Here is a 20,506-nt window from a genome sequence, read left to right as displayed (position 1 = left end):
ATATTGGGAGAGGATAGAGCAGGCCAGGCATTCGCAGGAGTGGGGTGGCTGGGGGGGGGGGGTCAGACATCGGGAGTGGGTGGAGCCAGCTGTGCATTCAGCGGGGTGGCGGGCCAGACTTTGGGGGGTCTGGGGCAGGTCATCAGGAGGGGCTGGAGCGGAGCAGACCGGACATTCAGTTGGGTGGGGGGGGGGGGGGGGGGGGGGGGGGGGGGGTCGGACATCAGGAGGGGATGGAAGGATCAGACGTTCGGCCGGGGGCTGGGAGCGTTGGAATTTCGAGGGGTGTGGGTCGAACATGGGGCGATGGAAGGGTTGGTTAATCGGGATTGATTACAAACTCTCAGAATCTGAGTAGTTGATAGAAGGTGATGAGGCACCCTGTACCTCACATTCTCATGTTTTACGATGACAGTCCTAAGGAACAAAGAGTTGTTACCGGAGGGTAAGAGTTGGGGCTGCAAAGGTGGGGAAGGGTGGCAGTGTCGGGTGAGGAGTCCCATGGCGGGTGAGGAGAGTCGCATGGGGAATTGGCAGGTGGTGAATCCCGGGGCGGTTGGGGGTTGGTTAGTCAGGGGTGGGGGAGCCCCCTAGGGGTTAGGGCCATGGTGTGAGTTCCATGGAAGGAATTGATCTGGGTCTTTACAATAGTTATGCAGAAGTTATGAGAGGTTTTAATTCTTCCATCTTTTTCTGGGTAACTATTGGGGTAACCCTGGCAGAACCATCTGAAGTTTGCGATTTAAACCACATTTTCAGATGGTTCCCAGTGCAGCGCAATCTGGGCAACTGCTGTGCAGACCCTTATCTGGGCACTTCCCAGAGGGATTCCCCAGCACATCTTTGGGGTGCTTCCCAAATCCGACGCTGGGGAGCTCGGAGGTTACAGCCCAATATTTCAAAACAAATTGGAATAAATGATTTTCCATACTCTATAAAGCATTAAATTACAAGGTGCCTCTCTTCTAGGACCCTTAATAATCTTTCGATACAAGCACTTTTCATGAAGCAATCAGATAATTGATGACTTGCATCAACCTATTTGATCTTGGAGATTTCCTTTTTTGCTAACATTTGTTTCATGCTACCAAGATCAATCCTTAATATTTTCTCATTTACACTTTTTATAGGGTGTATACCCTGAAGCCTGACTTCCAGTCATCAATTTCACTTTAATCTTACTAATTACACGTTTCTCAAATTCCACACTACCATCCCATAAGAAATGATCAACATGCATCATGAGGATGCCTGAAAATTTCCCTTTTTGATACCATGAAAACTTTGTGGTGTCAGCTTTTCGTTGAACATTGCCTACTTTCAGCCAAACAGATCTCACTGAAAGATATCACTCCCCCGAGGCAACGTTCAGATATAAACACATTTGTTCAGTTTCATAATTTCTTTTCTGCATCGCTTGCCTCTTTAGATGGTTTCAGAAACATCTCTCTCAAATTTTCATCCTGCAGAAATGCAGCATTTATGGCAATTGATCTATACTCCCAAAATTAAGTGGCCAAAAGAACTAAAGAAACATTTCAGGAATTCTTTTCCCTCTGTGGAAGAGTCCACTATAACATCTGCATTGCTCAGTCACTCTTCAAAACCCTGAATAACCATCCTCGCTTTGGCTTTAAATCCTCGCTACAAGGACCTTTTCCATACAAATCCATCTATGTGACAAGGCTGGATGTCATATATGGTACTTCAGAATAAACTCCAAATTCCTTCCAACTAATTCCTTTTGCTTTGCCTCTCTGACTTTATCCTCTAGTCAATTGGCAGCCACCAAAATTTCTGGGCCATGAAGACTTCTGCTTCTAATCCTCACTCGAGTTTGTTCTGTAGCCATCCATTCACTGTAGAGTCTCTTCAAGGTTCAGCCTCTACTTGCACTTCAATGTCTTTTGGGATTACCAATGTAAGATCGCTCTCTCACGTGGCCTTCCAGTGCGTAATGGTTTTCTAAACGCAAGTCACTCTCAGACGCACTACTACATTTTTCACTTTCTTACTTTTCATTCTTTTATCCCATTCTGCCAGTGTACAGACCTCACTTCTTGGCCATCATCTTGAACGTTTAACTAATATTTGAACTTGCCAGTGCACTTTTCCTGCATGACCCACAATAGTTGCAACCCTCCATTCACTGAAACATTCTGAAACATATATGTACCCACCTTAGGCAATTGGCCTTTGGATGGGATAACCCTGTCTTTCATATCATTATCTATCAGAATATCACCATCCAGCCCCTAATTTATTGTATTTTGTTCCTCAGGACCACCATCACAAAACATATGAGAATGTGAGGTTTAGGGTGCCTCATCACCTTCCAACAGCTGCTCAGATTCTGAGAGTTTGTAATCAATCCCAAATAATCAAGAGGAATGAACTTTAATAGTTTGATTACCATGTTTGATAAGCACTGTCTTATCATCACACCCTGTTACCTTACTAATGCCTTTCGATACCTTCAGGCCCTCTTTTTTGTATGCACCATGGGCTGAATTTTTCCATCGGCGAGAAGGGGGCGGAGCGGGGAACTCCCGACGTCATCCCGCCCCATTTAAATCTTCAGGAAGGCGAGGGCATAGCGTGATCAGCTATCCGCCCGCTGACCTGTCAATGGCCAATTGAGGCTATTGACAGGATAATTAAAACAATTAAAGGACCTGCCCGTCCAACCTTAATATTGGTGGGCTGGCCAGGAGCCCTGGCAGGCTTCTGAAAAAACATGAAACCTCATCCACCGGCGGGACGAGGTTTCATGTTGGTTTTAAAAAAGTTTATTAAAGTTTTTGTGCACTTTATTAACATGTCCCATCTCGTGTGACACTGTCACATGAGGGGGACGTGTTAATGAATTTTTTATTTTTCTATTTTTAAACTTTGAAAACCTTTCAGCAATCTCCCTGAGGCATCACTTAGCCTCAGGGAGATGTGCGCTCTTTCATGCGCATGCACGAAAGAGCGCACTCGAGTATTTGGGGAACCCCCCGCCCGCACAGGAAGCGCACACCACACCAACAGACTCGCTATAACACCAACACTGTCGCTATATTACACCTCGTCCAGCACATTCGCTATAACACACCACACCAACACACTCGCTATAATACACCGTGACAATGCACTCGCTATAATACACCATGACAATGCACTCGCTATAATACACCACACCAAGACACTCGCTATAATACACAAGACACTCGCTATACATGATGCCTTAGAACTCTCTAAATTTTCTTCCCCCAGAACCTCAGCCTTGAAAACTTTTTCACTGCATGTAAAGCATCAGATATGCAGAATAAATGGAATTAATTATAGTCCCCTCTCAGGCAGGGGAACGATCACCCAGCAGAAAAGGTAATTTGGGATTCCTGCCATAGAACAACTGATAGCGGCTATACCCTCCAACCACATGAAGCCAATTCTTTGCATGAATCGGCATAGCAGTGTCCTCTGATACTTTTTACATATTTCACATTTTCCACTAATCGCTTCGATAAGCCTTGTATATTCCTCAACAATCACGCCTGCATCCTTTAGCAGGATTTTGAATTTTTGACAAGAGGGGCGAACAAACGTCTGTGCAACTTTATAAGACAATTTGTTTTTTGTCTCTCTGATTCTCATCAACTGATGCCATTAATACTTCTCTAACATTCTGATGAGAAACATCAGGTTTTGTTAAGGGCATCCAGTTTTATTTTTATCCTGATTGGGTAAACTGCAGATCATTGACTTATTTTCCAAAAACAATTGCTTTATCATGTTCTATGTCCATTTTCATTTGTCACCTTTTCATGGAAGGCTTACCTAACAGCAAAGATATTTCACTAGAGACGACCTTAGTACTAATAAATTGGCTTATTCCAGCAGCTTTGCATAGAATCACCACTCCTTTTAGTGACCTCAATGTGTTGTCATCTCCAATCTGAAGCAAGTAGAACCTTCACATTCCCTGACCTTATGTCGATCTTCACTACTGAATGAATCTAGATAACATTTTAGCCAATCTGTTACATGCACTGTCAAGGTGCACTTTGAGAACTCTGCTGTTCCTTTGTGCAAAAAGTGCTTCCTGAATTTATTCCTGAATGGCTGAGCACTAATTCTTATTATGCTCTCTTGTTCTATGTTCCCCCAAAAGAGGGGATAGATTTTTATTTACTCAATCAAATCATTTTATCATTTTAAACATCCTAATTAGGTCACTCTTCAATCTTCTATATTAATGGGAAAACACACTAAAATTTTGCAACATGGCCTCATAATTTAATCTTTTAACCTTATTCTGATAAATTTGTGCTGCACCCACTCCAATGCCAATATATCCTTCCTGAGATGCCCAGAACTGAATTCAATACTCCAGATAGAGTCTGACCAAGACTCTACACAATTGACGCATAACTTGCTACCCTGTGTGTTCCAACCCTCTTCAGACATTCTATACAGTTTAGCTGAAAGAAAAAGAGAGTATAATTATAGGGCTCCATCACTGCAGAGTAGGAATCAACAAAGTAAACAGAATGCTGAATCCTAGAATGAAAACAGTGGAGGAAAACATGCTCTAATCAGCTCATTCCTTAAGCATTATCCTCAGTTCTGGTTAGCTAAATAGAAGTGGAATGTTCAAGCCCTGAAGGAAATTCAGAAATAGAAGACAATATTGATTCCTCACATGAAAGTGCTGAGCCAATACATAGAACTTACAGCACAGAAACATGCCATTTGACCCAGCTGGTCTTGGAAGGTGTTTATGCGCCACACAAGCTGCCTAAAACGCTACTTCATCTAGCCTCATCAGCATCACTTTCTATTCTTCTCTCCCTAACTTACTTATCTAACTTCCTCTAATGGCATATATCACATTTGCCTCAACTACTTCTTGTGGTAGCAAATTGCACACTCTAACAACTCTCTTGGTAAATAAGCTTCTTTTGAATTCTTTATTGCATTTATTAGTGACCACGCTATATTTATTATTCCTAATTTTGGAGTTCCCCCAAAAGTGAAAACATTTTTTCTATGTATAATATATAAACAATATGTTTTCTTTATGAATAAAGAATGGAGGAACCCACATTTTCAGCCTTGAAAGGAAGCTACAGGTATACAAAATGGTAAATAGTAGAGAAAAGGTAAATCCAAGACACTAGTCCAATTAAATTGGGGCACAATGGAACAGATTCAAACTGGTAAAAGGCAAAGTTTTGACTGTCAGGAAACTATTCAATGCACATGGAATGGAGTTCTGGGCAGGAGAGAGGTGACAAAAATCTGGCATAATTTAAGACAGTTAGATGTGTGATGGACGCCTTTAGAGACTTTCTGGATGGCTGGGTTGTTAATATTGCCCAAACAGCCTTCCTCTTCCATAACTTATCTTGTGATATATATATAGATCTGGGAAGTAAAGAGGTATGTCGATTTCTTAACTAGTTTTTCTCCAAAGTGCTAATAAGAGCTTTTGAAGTGAAATAGTTCATAATTGTGATTGCTGCAGGTGATTTTAGGGTGGGTTTATTTTTATTTTTCTGTATGTTATTTAAATTGGTCTCAGATATACATGATTTGTTATAATAATCCTTGAAGAAAGTGCTTTCCATTCTTTATTTTATGACAGTTTTGGTCCCAGGAGCGAACTTCAATGTATACATTGTACTTATTTAAGAGTAACCCATTTAAGAAAGAACTGAGCTGCTTCAAAGATGGCTGATAATAAAGGTTTTCTTGATGTACAGAAGTTGGTGGTTAACAGCCCTTCTCAGGATCATCTGTCCCGAAGGTATTCACATTGCTGAAGCAGAGAGAATCTCGAGAAACATGTGGTCCGCAAATTCAGACTGGAATACCTTTGTTCAGGCAATGGCAAGATGCAGGGGAGCAAGATTGCAAAGCACAGAACTGAAAAGGTATCTTTACTATAAAAGAGCAACATTTCCAAATGGATAGTGCTTGAAGAGAACATGTTAAAGAGCATCTTCTCCTACTCCTATTCATACGCTGGAAAGAGCCAACTCCAGGGTGATATGCATATAAACCCCACTTCAAAGAGGCAGTTTGAGAACCAACTTTACAAGGTGAAGCCAATTGAAATCAAATTCAGTTATGCTTTACTTTGCGCTATCAGGATGAAACTCTCAGTAGCTCGAGCTGCATCAGAAGATACAGTTTCCTAGGATAAAATCTATTTTTTGATTTGGAGTTTGTTAAAGTTGATCAGTTGAGTTATCATGTAGCAGCATTAAATTGAAATGGGATTTTGGACACTGCCTATGTTAACTATTGGCAGAATTTTAGTGCCTGCAAGAGCTTCTCATTATTTCCAAAAAAACATTTTATCCATCAGGCCGCTTTCAGCAGTGCTCCTTGCTGGGGCACACTCTGTCCTCATTAACGAAAATAATACGAGGTAAAGACACTCATCAATTTAAACAGTTGCTTATTTTACCATTTTCTAAACTGCAAGATATACAGCTTTGAAAATGTTGAGTTAAATGGTACAGGCTTAAGAGACAACTTCTCTAAGGACATACCTAGCTCGTACAGAACTAATGTTGTACACCATGTTGACCAGAGTAAACTTCTCTGTCATCAGAGTTTTTAAAAAATATTTCACCCCTGATTTCCTGAGGTAGGTCCATCTAAAGTAACTGGAGTTGTTGGAGTCCATATAAAAATGTCCATAACATGTATCTGCAATTATCAACAGTGCATAATCAGCTTCAGTAATAACTTCTGTACACTAAATAATGGACAATATTAGCAGATATATTTTCTGGCAGGGATGGATTTTTATCATTACCCTTCTTTAGGCTTTCTAATTTGCTTTGGCCAAAGTATACAATCAATTTCATTAGAAAATCCAGTTCCAAACAGTATAGTACAAAGGGCATAAACCTGTCTCTCAATTAAATTGATTCCCAGGACTCCCCACTACTGTTTGGGACAGGTCAAAACTGATTTTAATTAGTAATGACATTCTACACTACAGGGAAGCCTGAAAAATGCATTAATGCTGCTGATAGAACTTTGAACACCATGCTCTTCTGCCTGGAGGATTGCATGCTGTAAGTAGTTCCTGTGGGGAATACTGAGGGCAAAGTAAAGGTGGCAGAGTATCTGAATTTATCAATGCAAGGTTGAAGATCATTAGTGTCATTGCAGGACTTGGAAGAACTTGTGAGATCTGTTGCCACGTTGGCAATTGTGATGGTGCAAATCTTCACCACATGTATTTAATAAAATGGTAGAACTCATTTTCAATCACACTGATAATTCTACATGTTATACAACATCAGTTGGAGAATTATTTGACAAAAGAGAAATGACGTCAAATTATGACCTTCCCCAGTAAAAGCTGCAAGTGATGACTAGCTAACAGGTTTATTCATTCCACTTGCATGAATGCTGAGTACGACATGTCTGGGGAAGGGCGCAATATTTTGCAATCCAGGAATGGAGAGAGCCAGACCTGCAAGGGACACCTCTACTCAGGCAGCGGATAAATAGAGGGCGAGGCTCAGGGCCTTCACTCACCTTCCAGGAGCGGAGTCAGCTGGATCTTTGAGGGACACCTCTACTCAGGCAGTGGATAAATAGAGGGTGAGGCTCGGGGCCTTCACTCACCTTCCAGGAGCAGGCACAGCTGGACCTGATAGGGACACCTCTACTTGGGCAGCAGGGTGAGTTTGAAAAAAAATCCAGGAGTGACATCACTGGAAGTTCACTTGTTCGTGAGAAGCTGCCATTAGGGAGTGTGATTAAACAGCTTTAAACTAGAAAAACATATCATTAGCAGCTACTTGGATTTCAGTAAGGAAGGCTAGCAATAGGGAATTAAGTTAAATCAAGTCAAAGTGAAATAAAATGATAAAGTAAACCAAAGTAAGATAAAGTTAGCGTCAGTGTAGTAAAGTTAAGTTACTTTATTCTAAAGTTAATTTATTCTACTCATTCTACTTACTCAAAGTGTAATAAATAGTTTTTAGAGTTATGGGATGTGGCAGGTCAGCTCGGCCAAGCAGAGTGTACATCCTGCGATATGTGTGAAGTTGTGGACACACCATGTGTCCCTGCCAAACACATCTGTCAGAAGTGTCACCAGCTATACAAGCTTGAGATCAGGGTTTTGGAACTTGAGCGGTGGCTGGAGCCACTGTTGTGCATCCGCAAGGCAGAAAACTATGTGGTTAGCATGTTTAGGGAGATGGTTACACCACAAGTCAGAAGCGTACAGCTAGAGAGGGAATGGGTGATCGCCAAGCAGTCTAAGAGAACCAGAAAGGTAGTGCAGGAGTCCCCTGAGTCTATCCTGTTTGCTAATCGGTTTTCCATTTTGAATGCTGATGAGGACGATGGTTCCTCAGGGGAGTGCAGTCAGAGCCTAGCCTGTGGCACCACAGGTGGCTCAGCTGTACAGGAGGGGAAGAAGAAGAATGGAAGGGCAATAGTGATAGGGGATTCCATAGTCAGGGGATCAGAGAGGCATTTCTGCAGCAGTAAACATGACTTCAGGATGGTGTGTTGCCTTCCTGGTGCCAGGGTCAAGGGATGTCATAGAACAGCTGCAGGACATCCTTTGGGGGTGGGGTGGAATTCAGCCAGAAGTTGTGGTCCTCATTGGTACCAACGACATAGGTAGGAAGAAGGATGAGGTCCTGAAAGCAGATTTCAGGGAGTTAGGAAGGCGATTAAAAACCAGGGCCTCAAGAGCAGTAATCTCAGGGTTACTCCCAGTGCCACGTGCTAGTGAGCATAGGAATAAGAGGGTTGATCAATTAAATAAGTGGCTGGAGAACTGGTGTAGGAGGGAGGGCATCAGATTTCTGAGGCATTGACCAGTTCTGGGGCAGGTGGGACCTGTATAAACTGGATGATTTACATCTTAACAGGATTGGGACTGATATACTCGCAGGGAGATTTGCTAGTGCTTTTGGGGTGGATTTAAACTAGGGGGGTGGGAACCTGAGGGTTGGCCCAAACTGGATGAAAGTAAAGTTGGTAACAGGAAGTAGTAGTGAGACTTAAAGGCAGGAGAAACAAAGCAGAGCATTGAGTATGCTTTGAATGAGGAATGATGACAAAGTTAAGGGCACTCTGCCTGAATCTGCACATCATTCACAATAAGGTAGATGATCTAAAGACATAAATAGAGATAAATGGGTACGATATATTTGCCGTTACAGAAACATGGCTGCATGGTGACCAAGACTGAGAACTGATTATTCAAGGATATTTAATGTTTAGGAAGGACATACAAGAAGGGAAAGGAGGTGGAGCTGCACTGAAAATAAGGGATGGGATCAGTGCATTACTAATGGAGGATCTCAGATTGGAAGAACCATGTGTGGAATCTTTTTGGGTGGAGCTAAAAAACAGCAAAGAACAGCAGACATTGGTTGGAGTTGTTTATAGGCCACCAAACAAGTAGTGGTAATGTGGGGAATGGTATTAATCAGGAGATTAGAGAAGCATGTATCATGGGCAACACAATAATCATGGGTGACTTCAATCTGCATATAGACTGGGTAAACCAATTGAGCACTAATACTGTGGAAGATGAGTTTCTGGAGTGTGGCAGGGATGGTTTTCTAGAGCAGTATGTTGAGGAGCCGACTAGTGGACAGGCTATTTTAGATCTAGTATTATGTAATGAGAAAGGGCTAATTAATAATTTTGTTGCAAAAGAACCTTTAGGGATGAGTGACCACAATATGATAGAATTTTACATGATGTTTGAAAGTGAGGTAGTTCACTCTGAAGCAAGGGTGTTAAAGTTGAATAAAGGAAATTATCGAGACATAAGGGACAAATTGGCTGAGGTGGACTGGGAAAATACAAGGTATGACTGTACATTCGGGAATGGATCACCCTCAAGGAACTGTTACCTAGCTTATAGCACCTATACATTCCTTCAAAGTGCAAAAACCCCAAAAAAGTCAGTCAACTGTGGCTGGCAAAAGAAGTTAGGGATTGTATAAGATTAAAAGAAAAGGCTTATAAAGTTGCCAGAAGTAGTAGTAAACCTGAGGATTAGAAGGTTTTTAGAATATAGCATAGGAAGACCAAGAAACTGGTAAAGAACGGGAGAATGGAATATGAATGCAATCTCGCAAAAACAAAAACGGACTGTAAAAGCTTCTACAGGTATGTAAAAAGGAAGCATTTGGCTATGACAAATGTGGGTCCATCACAGGCAGAGTCAGGAGAATTCATAATGGAGAATAGAGAAAAGGCGGAGAAACTAAGTGATAACTTTGTGTCTGTTTTCACAGGAAGAGACAGGAAATCTCCCAGAATTAGAAATCCAAGGGACTAGGGAGAATGAGGAGTTGAAGGAAATTAGTGTAAGAAAGAAGGTTATATGGGAGAAATTAATGGGATTGAAAGTTGATAAGTCCTGGGACCTGATATTCTGCATTCCAATGTTGAAAGAAGTTGCTATATATTGGATGCATTGGTGATCATTTTCCAAAATTCCACAGATTCTGGAATGGTTCCTGAAGACTGGAAGGTAGCAAATGTCACCCCACTATTTAAGAAGGGAGGGAGAGAGAAAACAGGGAACTATAGGCCTGTTAGCCTTACATCAGTAGTAGGGAAAATGCTAGAATCTATTATAAAGGATGTGATAAATGGATACTTGGATAATCATCATCTGATTTGGCATAGTCAGCATGGATTTGTGAATTGAAAATCATGTCTGACGAAATTGTTGGAGTTTTTTGAGGATGTTACTAACAAAATTGATAAAGGAGTCAATGGATGTACTATCCTTGGATTCTCAGAAGGCTTTTGATCAAGTCCCCCATAGAAGACTGATTAGCAAAATAAAGGCACCTGGGATAGGAGGCAATTTACTGGCATGAATTAAGGATTGGCTAACAGGCAGAAAACAGAGAGCAGGAATAAATGGGTCATTCTCGCATTGGCAGGCTGTGACTAGTGGGGTACTGCAAAGATCAGTACTTGGGCCCCAGTTGTTCACAATATATATCAATGATTTGGATGTGGGAACCAAATATTATTGTTCCAAGTTTGCGGATGATATAAAGCTAGGCGGGAATGTATATTGTGAGGAAGATGTAATGCGGCTACAGGAGGATTTGGACAGACTTAGTGAGATGGCAAAAACATGGCAGATGCAATATCATGTGGAGAAATGTGAGGTTATCCACTTTGGTAGAAGGAACAGATGTGCAAAGTATTTCCTAAATGGTAAGAGATTAGAAAGTGTAGATGTACAAAGGGACCTGGGCGTCCTTATCCATAAATCACTGAAAGCTAACATGCAAGTGCAGCAGGCAATTAGGAAGGCTAATGGAATGTTAACTCTTACTGCAAGAGGATTTGAGTACAAGAGTAGTGAAGCCTTGCTTCAATTGTATAGAAGCTTGGTTAAACTGCACCTGGAGTAGTGTGTGCAGTTTTGGTCCCTTACCTCAGAAAGGATATTATTGCCATAGGGAGAGCGCAACTAAGGTTCACCATACTTATTCCGGGGATGGCGGGATTGTCTTATGAAGAGAGATTGGGGAAACTGGGCCTGTATTCTCTAGAGTTTTGAAAAATGAGAAGTGATCTCATTGAAACCTACAAAATACTTAGATGCAGGTAATCATTCAAAAAAAGCATTCCAGAAATTGCAAGTACTTCAACTCTAATTAAACACAAAAGCAACAGTCCAATAGGAGGTTACTTTCCAATCATTTGCGAAAAGCAAAATTCCTGGAGTTTTAAATGGCGAGGTGGGTGATGATGTGCAAGAATCAGATTTAGATGTTCAGCATCAGTCCAAAATTCCCCTGGTTAGGGAATCTAGAACCAGGAGACACAATTTCAAATAAGGAGGAAGCCACTTAGGACCAAGATGAGGGGAAATGTCTTTACTCAGAGGGTTGTGAATCTTTGGAAGTCTCTACCCCAGAGGGTTGTGGAAGCTCAGTCATTGAGTATGCTTGAGGCAGAGAATGATAGATTTCTGATTAACAATAACATAAAAGGTTTTGGGGATACTGTGGGTAAAAGGCATTGAAGTGTTCGATCAGCCATGATTGTATTGAATGGCGGAGCAGGCTCAATGGGCTGAATGGCCTTCTCCTTTTCCTATGTTCCTAAGCTTTGCCAGCTTGCGAGGGGTAGACTAGGCAACAATTTTGCAATGTTCATTTCACACAAAGCTATGATAATGGTGTTATCACACCATATCAGCAGATGGGAAGACCAATGTGGCCTTATGATTCTCGTGTTCTTTAAAAAAGAGACTTTTGATTCCAAAATCAACTGATGACTGAAGCCACTAGAGTGAATGTCTCTTGTCCAAAGCAGCTCTACACCAGGAAGAGCTGGGTGACAAAGTTCGGAGACAATACACAGGAGATCTGATAAGCTTCAAAGCTTGTTGTTGGCTAGTGCAGCCCTGTTTGTGCACTTAGAATCAGTACTCCGCACATTAGTGTTTGGATTTCCCATCAAGGAAAGGAACATGGCGTTTTGTTCGATCTCCCTTCTTGATCAGGTGAATAAAATACAATTTCTCTTCCAATGTTGTCAAAAAAAGTGCCATGCATATAGAGCTGCCTGAAGTGAGGGTGGTGCTGAGATCACATTGCATTAACTGTGTCATCGTCTCTTACTTTGTTTATAAAATGATTGAGTGTTTCATTGGAACCTTTACAAGACAACACTGCTGCATTATAAATATGAATGGATGGCAACCATAAAATCAAATGTAGACCAAATCTTACCAGTGCCCGTACCAGTGGGGTCACCTCCTTGAATCTGGAAAAAAGAAAGAAGCCTCCTTAACAGCAGCAACAACTTGCTTTTCTAAGATGCTCTACCTGTACAGAAAATAATTCTCATTGCACTCTGCACAGGGGAGGGAAATCCAGAAACTATTGATAGACTAGGCACTGAGCAGTATGGAAAAATGGAAATGAGTAAACTTAGGAGGGGCAAGAAGGTATAGGTAAAGAGAAGTGTACTGAGGGGGTGTTTGGAAGTAGGGATAGGGTGACAAGGCTGAGGACCTAGGGATGGAATTCCCAAAGACAGAAGCACTGTTGATGCACAAGGGTGGCCTTAGCAAAGAAACGGGAACATGAAGCAACTTAAGCATGAGGGGAACAGATAGCTTGAAAAGGCACAGCAGATGACAAGATATCGCTCAGTTGAGATGGAACAAGAAGAGAACATCTGAAATCAAGTACAAAAACTTGGTCGGTTCGCTGGGGTATGAGGATCCAGTGGTGCTTGGTGAGGACTGGGTGCCAAGAACGTGGGACTTTGTGGGGGTAAGGATGTGTCTGTGGCTTTACGAATGAGTTGTAATTTGTATAGGAGATTTGAATTTCAGTACAAACTAATAATGCAATATTGCAGCTGAAATTTCAGATCGCTGGCTTCAAAAAAGTAGCCAACCATTTTCATTAGATAATCATTTACATGGAATCAAAGATTTGTACAGCACAAAAGATAGTCATTCCGTCTGGCATTCCTGTGCTGGCTCTTTGAAAAAGGTAACCCCAATCCTTTGTCCTTTCCTAATATTCTTTTAGTTTTTATCCCCCAATATTTATCCATATCCTTTTCAAAAGCTGTAGTTGATCACCTGAGGCATTTCACACAAAGGGCAGTGGGGAGCCCGACATTTGTCACCAAAACTGTCTCAAACCGATCTCTGGGAGACATTTAATTACTGCATTTCCCCCAGTAGGGTAGAGAACCCACCCCCAAGAGCTGCTGGACAATCAGAGGCTGGGATCTCTCTATTACTTGCAGCACCGCCGGGAAGGGTGGCTGCTGCTGGTAATACACAATACACTTGGGCCTTTCTTTACCAGGGTACATCCTCAGATCTCTGGAGAAAGGTAAATGAGGGCAACCTGGGTGTGTGTGTGTGTGTGTGTGTGTGTGTGTGTGTGTGTGTGTGTGTGTGTGTGTGTGTGTGTGTGTGTGTGTGTGTGTGTGTGGTGGTGGTCAGAGGAAAGGGCAGGGAGTGGATCTCTGCAGTACTCCCACTTCCCAATGCCAGATCCCTCAATCAAGCACCAAGTGCCTTTGAACAAAGGACTTTGCCTAAAAGACTGCAAAGAAACCGCACAGTATTTGCCTGCCAGTCTCCCCGCATGCTGGCTGAATAGCAGCAGCAAAGGGATGAGACCCTTAAGTGGGGAAGGCAGCAAGTTCCCAACTCTGAACCCTCAAGCACGATCAAACACGCCCCCCCACCCAATCAAACCTTGGGACTTGCCTCCAGGGAGGGCATTAAGTTCAGCCCAAATAGTCAAGAGCACATTTATAATGGCAGTCAGCTTGTAAAGTTGCCATGATACAATTCTACTCTCCTGCCAGTGGTTGTGCTATGGTGTCTTCATTGGGGAAGTGTATAATTACAGTGCAACAGGTTTTACATAGTTTCCGATATAAATGTGGCCGGAGGGATTTACATTAGAAAAGGTGGTCAGACATGTAAGCAGACGTAAATGACTAGGTTGATCTCCAGTGGCATTGCAAACAGACAATGAAGATCAAAGCTCCGATCAAGCGAAGCGAGGTTAGAGGCCAAGGGATATTTAGACCAATGTACACAAATGTTAAGTCGCCATTTTAAAATGATAGTGTCCTTATTTTTACGTATTTCAGCTGTACACTCCTATTTCCACTCTTATAAAGAAAGCTGTTGTGCAAACTTAATTACACTCTCCAGTCAACAGTGGCTCATAACTAATGCTGTTTTGTTTACTTATTCTTTCATGTGGATGCCGCTGACTAGGGCAGCATTTGTTGTCCATCCCTAATTGTGTTTGAACTAAGTGGTTTGCCACACCATTTCAGAGAGTAGTTAAGAGTCAACCACATTGTTGGGTCTGAAGTCACATGTAAGGACAGCAGATTTTCTTCCCTAAAGGACATTAGTGAACCAGATGGGTTTTTACGACAATCAACAATGGTTTCAATGATTATCAACTCCAGGTTATTAAATAAATTTAAATTCCACCCGCTGCTGTGGTGGGATTTGAACCCTTGTCCCCAGAACATTAGCCTGAACCTCTGGATTACTAGTCCAGTGACATTACCACTACATCACCATCTCCCTGGTGACCGAGTGAATCTCTTCTATACCCTCCTAATAACCTTGAAATCCTTCCCAAAGTATGGTATCCAAAACTGGAACACAATATTTCTACCTAATTCATCATTTTTATAGCTTTAGCATTAGCTGATTGCTTTTCTACTGAATGGCCCAATTTATAAAGCTTAAGATGCCATATGCTTGCTCTTTTCTTTTTCAGCTGGTTCCACCTGTTGCCCCACATTTAAAGATTGGTGTATGTGTACCTCAAGTGTTTTTGCTGCTTTACTCTTTTTAGCATATAATACTTCTGATCATTCTTGTTTCCAAAATGTATCACTTCACTATTTGTCGACATTAAATTGTATCTGATACTCATCTACCAAATGTCATTTTGTTTATGTTCTCCTGAAATCACAATTTTCTCCAAAGTTAACAATGCTCTCTAATTTTGTATCATTAACCTGAAACATTAACTCCGTTTCTTTCTCCAACGATGCTGCCTGACCTTCTGAGTATTTCCATAATTTTCTGTTTTTATTTCAGATTTACAGAATCCGCAGCATTTTGCTTTTGTAAACAACAACTTATCGTTATATAGCACCTTTAACTTAATAAAACATCCCAAGGCACTTCACAAGAGGATTATAAAAAATACGACACCAAGCCACAAAAGAAGATATTAGGTCAGATGACCAAAGGCTTGGTCAAAGGAGTGTCTTAAAGGAGAAGTAACAAGGGGGAGAGGCACAGGAAGGGTATTCCAGAGCTTAAGGCCCAGCAGTTGAAGACATGGCCATTCAGGGATGCTCAAGGAATCTGAGTTAGAGGAGCACAGATATCACAGAGGGTTGAGGTGCTGGAGGAGATTTTAGAAATGGGGTGGGTCATGGCCATGGGTGGATTTGAAAACAAGGATGTGAATTTTAAAATCAAGACATTGCTTGACTGGGGGCTAATGTAGATCAACGAGCATAGGGGTGATAGGTAAACAGGATTTGGTGCATGTTAATACATGGGCAGCAGGGTTTTGGATAACCTCAAGTTTTCCCTCCCTAAAAGCACTGCAGGTGTACCTACACCGCAGGGACTGCAGCAGTTCAAGAAAGCAGCTCACCACCACCTTCTCAAGGGCAATTAGGGATGGGCAATAAATACTAGGCTAGCCAGTGACACCTACATCCCGTAAATAAATTTTAAAAAAGTTTACTGAGGATAGAATATGGGAGACTAGCCAAGAGTGTGTTGGAATTGTCAAGTCTAGAGGTAACAGGGTTTTGAGAAACCATTCCCACTTGTGGAAGGATTGAGAATGATGGGGCACGGGTTTAAAGTAATTGGTAAAAGAAGCAAAAGCCAACATGAGGAAAATCTTTTTCACGTAGTGAGTGGTTAGGGTCTGGAATGCACTGCTTCAGAGTGTGGTGAAGCAGGTTCAACTGAAGTGAAGTGGATTCAAGTGAAGTTGGGAGATGCTATGAAGGTGGAAATTGGTGGCCTTATCATAGTGCAAATTTGTGGTCGAAAGCTCATCTTGCAGTCAAACGTGACACCAAGATTGTGAACAGTGTAGTTTAATCTCAGACTGTTGCAAGGGAGAGGGATGGAGTCAGTAACTAAGGAACAAAGTTTGGAGCATGAACCAAAAACAATAGCTTTAGTCTTCCCAATATTTAACTGGAGGAATTGGAGCAGTACCAGATATTGGATAAGCAATCTGATAATTCAACAACAATGGAGGAGTTGAAAGAGGTGGTGGTGAAGTTGAGCTGGATGTTGTCAGTGTGTGAAAACTATTGCTGTACTTTCAGATGATGTCGCCAAGTATATGAGAAGTAGGAAGGGGCCAAGGACATGTGCTGAAGGAATCTACAGTGGTTTCACACACACAATGCAGGATGTCACATAGATGCAGTCAGAGCGCTGTATTGGTTAGGATTAAGATACATCGAAGCAGGTTTTGTATCAAGGTAATGTTCTGCTTGATTTGGAAGTGATTAACGAGATGGTGCAGAGGGAACTTCACTCCTCCTCTAACCCCTGATATATAAAAATATATAATAAATATTCATTTTATATATATAATATATACATGCAGTGCCTCATGATACAAATATAGTGTCTATACTAGATATTTTCTCATGATCACTGCCATGCATCCTATGTCCTTTATGATCGGGTACACCTTTACAACCCAATATCCTGTCACACAATCTTGGGACCCATGGATTGTAACAATTCAATTTCGTGTAGATATTCTACCCTTACATGTGCCATCAAATGTGCTCCTCCTGTCTTCCAAAAGTCAAATTGATTACCATGTTAGTGATGAGGTCAAATATAAAAAGACAAGCAGGTTTATTTTACAGATAAATAATGAATGAAAAAGATGACACTTTGGCATAAAGTATGAAGACAGTCAATATGAATGAAATATTACAATTTTTAAAAGGTTTTCAGGAGCAGAGAGACCTGGGTGGGATTTTCTAGCCCTGTTGTGGTGGGACCTTCTGCGGGAGACTCGGCAACCCAGCCAAAAGTCCAAAGATCCCAGTGGCTGGTGGAGCTGGGTAATCCTGCTCCTGGTGTGTATGTAAAAAATCTTTGAGAGTGGCAGGACAAGTTGAGAAGGCTGTTAAAAATCAAAGGGATCCTTGGCTTTATTAATAGAGGCATAGAGTACAAAAGCAAGGAGGTTATACTATTGGATTGCTACTCGAAAAGAGAGAATATGCAAGGTTACAGGGATAAGACAAGGGTGTGGAGACTAGGCGGAATGCTATTTCAGAGAGCCAGTGCAGACATAATGGGCTGAACGGCCTCCTTCTGCACTGTAAAGATACTGTGATACTGTGAAATCTTTATAAGCACTGGCTCAGCCTCTGCTGGAGTATTGTGTTCAATTCAGGACACCTTATTTTAGGAAGTCGGTCAAGGCCTTGGACAGGTTGCAAAGAGATTTACTAGAATAGTACCACAGATGAGGGATTTCAATTATGTGGAGAGACTGGAGATGTTGGGGTTGTTCTCAGTAGAGCAGAGAAATTTAGGAGGAGATTTAATAGTGGTGCACGAAATCATGAATTGTTTCGATAACTATTTCCGGTGCCAGATGGGTCAGCAGCTTGAGGACACAGATGTAAAGCGATTACCAAAGAACCAGAGGTGATCTGAGGAGACCTTTTCATTTACACACCGAGTTGTTGTGATCTAGGGTGCACTGCCTGAAAGGGTGGCAGAAGTAGATTTGATAGTAATGTTCAAAACAGAGTTTGATAAATTCTTAGATAAAAGCAAAAAACTGCAGATGCTGGAAATCCAAAGCAAAAACAAAAATAGCTGGAAAAACTCAGCAGGTCTGACAGCACCTGCGGAGAGGAACACAGTTAACGTTTCGAGTCCGTATGACTCTTCAACAGAACTCATCCACTGTTGCTGAATTACCAGACTGCCTATCCAACATCCAGCACTCCAGTGCTCCTCCAGTTAAATAGTGGGAAGACTGAAGCCACTATTTCTGATCCCCACTTTTCCTGGCAACTGCCCAAGGCTAAACCAGACTGGTTGTAACATTGGCATCACATATGACTGCGAGATGAGCGTCCAGCTACATAATCATGGCGTCATTATGACTGCCCATTTTCACCTCCGTAAGGTTACCCAATTCTACCCGCCTCAGCTCACCTATTGCTGAAATCCTCAAAACATGCCTTTGTTACCTCTAGAATTGACAATTCCAATGCACTCCTGGTTGGTCTCCCACATTCTATCCTCCATAAACTTGAGATCATCCAAAATTCTGCTGCCCATGTCCTAATTCACACCAAGTCCCGTTCATCTGTAGGCTGCGTGCTCGCTGACCTACATTGGCTCACAGTTGAGAAATTTCTTGATTTTAAAATTTTCATCCTTACTTTCAAATCCATCCATGGCCTTGCCCCTCTGTAACTCTGTAATCTCCTCCAGCCGCAAAGCCTCTGAGATATCTGCGTTTATCTAATTCTGACTTCTTGAGTAATCCTGATTTTAAATATTCCACCATCGGTGGCTATGTCTGCCGGTGCATAAGCCCTAAGCTCTGGAATTCCTTCTGTGCCTCACTTTCCTCCTTTAAAATGCTTCTTTGAATCTATCTCATTCATCAAATCTTTGGTCATCTGACCTTAAATTTAATGGCTCAGTGTCATATTTTGTTCTCTAATGCTCTTGTGAAACACCTTAGGAAGTTTTAACACATTAAAGAAGCAATATAAAAATAAGTTACTGTTAATGCTAGTGAAATTTACTTTTGAGGTATGATTTGTCTATGCAACCATGTGGTCATGTTGCCACCCCAGACCAATCAGCAACATTGGAATGTCGAGAATCTACAATATCATTCATACAGATAAACAATTGCAAATCTTTCAATTTTGACTGTTTAAGTTTAGACTAACAAACTGCTGTAACATACAAATACATTAGTACAGCAATAATTTTTAACATTTCGTAAGGGATTTCAAAAACATTTGAATAGCTCCTTTCATATATTGAACTGTTTTGCAAAATTGGTAAAGAGGAAATGGAGCATATTTCCACTTTTTTAAACTAGTCACCATGTGGATAATACTGGCAAAGCTGCATTTAGCAATTTCACTCTCAGCAACATCATCTACTATGTCCAACTCAACTACCACATCGACTAGATGCATATAATTCTCCATCTGTTCGTCACCAGCATGCCTACACTCCAAATGCACTGGTGTAAATGTTACAATTTGCAATCCAGCTGTCTTAATGGTCTTTGAGCAAGATTAAATTCTGAGTAGTTTTATGCTACGGACTTGTGTTCACTGGGACTGAATTGTGTGTGTCCAAAATTACCTCAGGGTAGGGTACTTACTGCTGTCAGAGGCAGAAAAGGGACTTTCACTACATCCAAAAGAAAAAGATTGGTGTGCTGATTCACTGAGCTAACAGGCTAGACAGTGTTAACACCAAAGCTTGCTATTTCAAAAAAGTTTCTCTTTTGTACTTCATTACTCCTAAGATATAACATTTGGAAAACGAGGAGAGGTGCTCTATACTATATTAATTTTCACGATTTTTCAAACAAAACTTGACCCAAATCTTCAAAGGTCTGAGGTATTTTTTCCAAGTTGCAGCTTCTTGTGAATTTGTACAGTATATACAATCTCACACCCCACCCTTACACTGCAGGGAACCATACTTCACTGGATAAATGTCAGCACTGTACTATAACGAGGGAACAATAAGCAGCAAACTAGTAAGTAGGAAGAAACTTGAAAGATGGTAAAGTCTGGGGACAGACAAGTTTAAGGAGGCACAAAGGTGGTTTCACTATATTTTTTAGTTAGGACTATAGGATAACCAGTAAATAAGTTATGTATTTCAAAATGATATCTAAAATTAGCCAAC

The 20,506-nt window shown here is 41.4% G+C and overlaps 1 protein-coding gene across 1 annotated transcript in view; it reads right to left on the bottom strand.

Annotated features, from left to right (window-relative positions):
• The window catches only part of ppil2 (peptidylprolyl isomerase (cyclophilin)-like 2), a 415,520-nt gene that overhangs the window by 141,934 nt on the left and 253,080 nt on the right, over nt 1-20,506 (bottom strand). Inside the window, exon 14 of the mRNA XM_041202829.1 lies at nt 12,759-12,792. Coding sequence (XP_041058763.1) covers nt 12,759-12,792 — 34 coding nt within the window. The remainder of the gene's footprint in view (nt 1-12,758; nt 12,793-20,506) is intronic.

Source organism: Carcharodon carcharias, chromosome 13 (genome assembly GCF_017639515.1).
Source record: "Carcharodon carcharias isolate sCarCar2 chromosome 13, sCarCar2.pri, whole genome shotgun sequence".
Lineage (NCBI taxonomy): Eukaryota > Metazoa > Chordata > Chondrichthyes > Lamniformes > Lamnidae > Carcharodon > Carcharodon carcharias.
Note: the sequence above shows the minus strand (reverse complement) of the source record. Positions and strands in the feature narration are given on the sequence as shown.